Below are 6000 nucleotides of genomic sequence, written 5' to 3'. Positions count from 1 at the left end.
TCGCTGTCTTAGCAAATGGGAAGGTTTTGTTTCAACACACAACAGACACATTATAGAACTACCTACCATGACGCTGCTCTGTTTTGATTGACCTGCAGAAAGGAGTTCTTCTGTGTTTACCATGCCACCTGGAGGTCCTATCCTAACAAGAGACCATCCTTATCTATCTGGTCAACATCAGCTTTGCTACTTAGAGTCTGTCAAATTCGACTGAATTATAAAAATAGAATGCCTAGTAACCGTCAGCTTTCTAAACCCCATTGCTCATAATGGACCATTGGCAATACAGTAACCAACAATGTGGCTATTTCATTTCAATCTGCAACTGTTCAAATTAAAGAGATTTACTACAACAGCTTTTGAAAAATTCTGTAATAAGTGCAGCAATGCATCTCTGCTTATATTTCCATATAATTTGAATAACAGTATTGTTTAAAACAGATGTCAGCTTCTTTGAATATAATCACGTGTTGTTGTCAGCACTATGCAGCCACAGACTTACACTTAAGTAAACCAGGATGAGGTTCTCTGTGTCACCTGTTTTATTGGGGCAACCTGTTTCTTATTTAAACCTAGCCCATGAAAACAGTGTTTCTGGTTTTGTAAATATAAGCCAAATATATACAATAAACATGTTGTAATAATAATTGTTTCCCCCGCCCAAAGTGAAGACAAGGTGATGTAAATTCACTATTTGGATTTCAATCCAGCTGTCTTCGATTTTCTATAATATTAATATTGGTATTTCTAAGAGGCAGGTGGAACTAGATGTAGCCTTAACTCTTTCTGTGCTGGGAACATTTTGATGTTTGTATCATTGAGACCTGGAGTCTTTAACGATAAACATCGCTCGTGTGGACTGGGTTACACTGCAGTGATCGAAGCTCCTACCCTTCACCAAAAACCCTATCTGTGACCAGGCAAGGAGAAGGGAAGGGGAATTCTCATCCACGCATTGAGCCGCACGCTAATATCATGCAGTCAGGTGTGCAAGTATGCAAAGGTCATACCCTGAAGGGTACCTGTTGTCACAGAAATACACCACAACTCCATAAGGTCTTCAGCATAAACATGCTAAAATGGGGGTGAAAGTAAGTACTGCACTTCATTAGATCTTCTTTAGATGTTCTCTCTACATTGAATCCTTCTTCCCTTTTTCTCTTTGACTCAAATCTCCTTTACTTAACTGATTAGGGCACAGAACACAGTTTGTATGTGCGTGTTTGTACTTGTAAATTTCTATGATCATGGTTCCTAATTTAAAAACTGTATTAGCTAAGGGTTTTATATTTCTATCTTTAATAACAACACTAAATGATGTTTCTACCAAGGACCAGTCTCACCTGAAAAACAAAAGTTTTGGGGTTATGGTAGTCAACAACAAATCAGAATGATCATTTTGGAAATTACCGTTAATCGTGTTAAATTATTGAACTTCTTGCTGGAAGCAACAAATTAATATTTATTTTATACCTACCAGCTATTACGTGTATACTAGAATTTATACACAGGACACTTTCATGAAAGAAAGTGTCACGAAATACAGTCTTCAGTTACCAGCTGCTTTTAATTATAAGCCAGAATAAATGATTTAATAAGTTCCTCCCCAAACCAGCGACAATGCTTTGTGAAAGCCTCACGTTAACCAGCGAGACCGTAAGTTCCGTGAGGGCAGGGTCTCAGCGGCCTCTCCTGTTTCCTTCTCCACCTCAAGCAGCTACAAAAGGGTCCCTGAACATCTGTTGGGGCCACGTGAAAAGTCTCCCTTTATTTTGAAGTGGTTTCCGCGGACGCGCGTGTAGCAAAGTCAAGAGTGGGTAGCAAAATCGGAGGGAGCGGCAGGACGGAGAGGAATCGGGAGGAAGCAAGTGAACCCCGACAGCCGGGGAGAGGAAGGTTTCGCGCCCAGTACCGCGGCGCCGGAAGCGGGAGCCGGGCCCGCGTCCGCCGGGCTCCCCGAGGCGACCCCGCGGCGGCAGGTGGGGCGGGAGCATGCGCGCGGAGCGGCCCCCGGCCCCGGCCCGCCCCGCCCCGCGCGCCCCTCCCGCCCGCACCGCCGGGCCCACGGCGCCGCCGGCTAGCGCCCAGGCCTATCGCCCAGTCAGCGTTGCGGGCGGCGCGGCTCTGCTCCGGGTAAGGAGGGCGCCGCCGCCCGCGCCGCGGGGCCGCCGCCCCGGGTGCCCCCGCGCCCTGCACCCGGCGCCCCGCCGAGCGCGCGTCGCCCGCGGCGGGGCCGGGCGGGGGGCGGCGGCAGTTGGGAGTCGCCTCGCCCCACGCCGCCTCTTTCTCTTTCTCTTTCGCCGCCGGGCGCGGGCCGGGCTCCCCCGCGGGGCGCTGCCCACTTGTCGCCCACTTCGGACGGGCCGGGCCGGGGGCGGGGACGGCAGGACTCCCGCGGCCCTTGGGCCCCCGCGTTGGGCGTCGCTTCCTCCTGGGCGGGACGTCCCCGCGGCTCCCGTCCTGAGGGCCGAGACCCGAGCCCAGAGTCTGCCCGGCCCGGCGCGGGGACGTGGGGGCCGGAGTCCCACCTGCCGCCCTCCCCGGGGACCCCGCCCAGAGCGCGGCGGGCTGGGCTTACCTGGGCGTCGAGCGGTTACTTGCGGGGTCGGTGCGGGCGTGTCCCGAGGTCGGGGCGCTCCGGTGGGCTCTGGTCCTGCCTTTTACATCCCGTGGTCATAGATGAAAGTCTGCAGAACGTGCTGTATTCCACGTGTGCCTCCATACACTTAGCGGGGCATCGTTGATCCGTCCATGCCCGGGAGTGGAAACTTAGTAAAAGGACGGTCTGGTCTTTGTTACTGTTGAGGCTGCAGCGTGTGGAAGCCCAGGGAAGGCAGCCCGGTGGGGACCCCCTCGGCCAGGCCGTGGCCGTGCCCACCACTCAGTCTCCCTGTAGGTTACTCGGCCTACACCTTGCCCGAGGCACCGGCTTCGGAGATCCTGCTGTTGGAGCTGGTCTCTAGATACTCCTGGAGGGCTCTGGTCTCAGTCCTTAGCTGACATAAGCGTAGTGGGGTCTCCTGGTGTTTTTGAAAAGGTTAAAGTGCTAAACAGTGGTGGTGGTGTGCACTTTGTTTTTGATGCTTGGTAATATAAAGACTTGGAATGCATTTAGCTCTTCACAAGATGCTAAGTAACCTCAGGTACTCTTTATTGTACCTGAGAATCCAGAGAAAGCTTTCAGAGTAGAGATCTTTGGAGCATCCAAGTGGATTGGATTCTGCTATACTCACTTGGTGTGTAACTGGTGAGTAGTAAGGAAGATGAGCTTAAAACTGCTATTTATTATGTTCTCAGATTGTGAGGCACATCGATGGATTTGTACTGCAGGTGACCTTGACTGTGGAATTGTTTACTTCGCACACACTGTTGGGGTCAAGAGAAGTATTAAGCTTGGTCTACCTCTGCAGCCAGCTCTCAATCTGTTTCCTAAGAAAGGGTGTTGGTGGGAAGGTGATCTGGTGAAAACAATTAAGGAAAGTTAAGGAACTGCCTTAACTTCTGCTTTAAAGAGAAATAAGTGTATTTTTAAGTTCATCGTAAGAATCTTAGGTGAGCGCTGCCATCTGTATATTTCATTGCAGTCAGTAGCTGTGTGATTTGTATCTTAAATTACACTTCTGATTCATTTTTACTTTTCTTAAAAAATTTTCAGTTGTCATTTGTATAATTAAATCTTCTATGTGACAAACCACTAACAGCTTGACTTTTGGTGTGTTGAGATAAAACTTGCAAACCAAATCACTTGTGAACAAAATGATATGACGAGGCAATAAATAGGATCTGAGACTAAAACAGTCCAAAATAAAATGCCAGCATTATGAAACAGACCGTGATCAGAGGGTTTGGCAAGGAGAAGGTCTTTGGGATCTGGAGTGATGAGAAAAGGACCCAGCAGGAGTCGGGCCTTGGGCTGAATCTTGTGTAGATGGACAGAAGGAAGCAGCGTGTGGGAACCTAGGAGGGAGAAAGGGAGTCTCATGCCCCCAAAAGGGTGATTATGATTTATTTAGAACAAAGAGAAAGTATCTGCAGGGCCCAGGTTGGGCACTGTGGACATACATGCCCTCCCCACCAGCCCCTACCCTCCCAAACGAGAAAATGTCTATTCATTTTTCATGATTCATCATAATTTCTCCTCTGCGAAAGCTCTCCCGATTCTCACAACCCGAGTTCCTTCCTTTGACTTGCACTTTTCCTGGTTCATCTGTATATAAACACGTTCTTTTATAATGGCCCAGACTTTAGATTTTGCCATTTTCTTTTTATTAATTTTTAAAAATTGAGGTGTAGTTGACATATAACATTATTTTATGTTTCAGGTGTGCAACACAGTGATGTGATATATGTGTGTATTGTGGAATAATTACCACAGTAAGTTTAATTAACATCCATCACCTCACATAGTTACAATTTTTTTTCTTGTGATTGAGGACTTTTAAGAGCAACTCCCAGCAACTTTCAAATATGTAATTCAATATTATTAACTATAGTCATCAAAAAAAAGTTGTATATATTCTTCAAGACTTAGTTTCTGTCTTTAAGGAGCATATATATGTCCTTCAAGGGCAGGAACAGGTCCTCAGTTCTCTTTATTCAGAGTGTTTTGGCACCATGGTCGTAGCTTTTTAACGTAAATGATAACAACCCTCTGGTGCCTGGCTTGGTACCTGGCGGGTGCTTTAAGCACACACTCACCGGGTATCTGGAAGGTGCATTCCGGGTGGGAGCAGAGGCTGGGTGGGAAGGCAGCAGTCAGGAAGCCCATCGGATGATGAAGGAGGATTTGCAGCTGGAAGTCCTGGAGTTGTCACCTTGAAGGGCAGGGAGAGCGGAAAGCCACTGGGAATGGGGGAGCAGTGCAGGAAGCACCAGATGGCCCCCATTCCTCCCAGTGTGTCTTAGGGTCCCTTCTTCAGAGCTGAAGGAGATTTGACAATCACCATTAAATGTGTCTTGATTGTTTCAATTAATTCTTTTAATGAAGAACACTGCTGCTGTGAATTGGGGACGTTGGCAGGAGAGCCACGTTGGCGAGTTGGGAGCAGAGGGGAGCAGACAAGTTCAGTTTTTAAAAAGCTGCATTCACAGAGTGGCTGCAGTGGTGAGCTTGGAGAGAGGCGCTCTGACGTTGGGCTGGGAGAAAGCCAGCCAGGAAGTCTTCAACTGTCACGGGGGTGACAGTAAAAGGAGCACGGAATTACCCAGAGAAGCGGTTCCCTGACTGGGGACTGAGGCTCCTTCACCCACTGAAGGGGTCCCTGAGAGAAACCAAGGTGGTCAGATGGTGCAGGGGTTGGGGGGGGAAGCAGGCAGCCAGTGATGGGGAGCCCCTGCAGGACCAGAGGGGGAGCTCTGTGTTAGGTCCATACTGATGAAAAATCCCAGCTGAGGAGACGGAGTTGAACTTGGCTAGAAGGAGGTGATGGTGGTAGCAAGGCTCAGTGTGAGCCGTTGGTGGTGTTTTGCTTTCTGTGTTAGGTGTATAGATGCTCCCCTTTCTTGTGAATCGTGGTTTGCAGTTTACAAAGCATTTCCACTTTGTAGCATTGGTGAACATTTTGAGGGTAGTTTATTGTGAAGAAAGTAAAGAAGTGAAGAAAACTGTTGAGGTCCATCAAAAAAAACAGTGGACATACTTCCAAAGGGCCCTTGCAGAGATTAGTATAATTATGGATATTATCTTGGACTTAAGCAAAATAAAGCGAAAACAATGAATTAGAATATATTTGGGAGAAATAAAACTCCAGTTACTTCACACACGTAATATCTTTTTTTAAAACACTTGCACTACTCTTTTTTTAGAACTGTGCCTTAGAAGAATTTACCCCTATTTTATTTTGCAAATACAAACAGTTTTCCGCAGTAGCAGTGGAAAAACGAAACCTTTGCCCTGAGCCCATCAGAGCTGTTCCTCTGCTCCCTGGCCCCATGTGTGCCTTTGTGGAGGATTCACTGCAGGAGGACCTCCTGCTCTGGGAACCTCCTGAACCTTCATTC

General features: G+C 48.0%; 1 protein-coding gene across 1 annotated transcript in view; it reads left to right on the top strand.

Annotated features, from left to right (window-relative positions):
* Nucleotides 1-1992: 1992 nt before the first annotated feature.
* The window catches only part of L3MBTL4 (L3MBTL histone methyl-lysine binding protein 4), a 431526-nt gene continuing 427518 nt past the window's right edge, over nucleotides 1993-6000 (top strand). The window contains exons 1-2 of the mRNA XM_007449164.1: nucleotides 1993-2626; nucleotides 2897-2945. Coding sequence (XP_007449226.1) covers nucleotides 1993-2626; nucleotides 2897-2945 — 683 coding nt within the window. The remainder of the gene's footprint in view (nucleotides 2627-2896; nucleotides 2946-6000) is intronic.

Source organism: Lipotes vexillifer, unplaced genomic scaffold, assembly GCF_000442215.2.
Source record: "Lipotes vexillifer unplaced genomic scaffold, Lipotes_vexillifer_v1.1 scaffold605, whole genome shotgun sequence".
Classification (NCBI taxonomy): domain Eukaryota; kingdom Metazoa; phylum Chordata; class Mammalia; order Artiodactyla; family Lipotidae; genus Lipotes; species Lipotes vexillifer.
The sequence above is the reverse complement of the archived record's forward strand: the minus strand, read 5'-3'. Positions and strand labels throughout refer to the sequence as shown.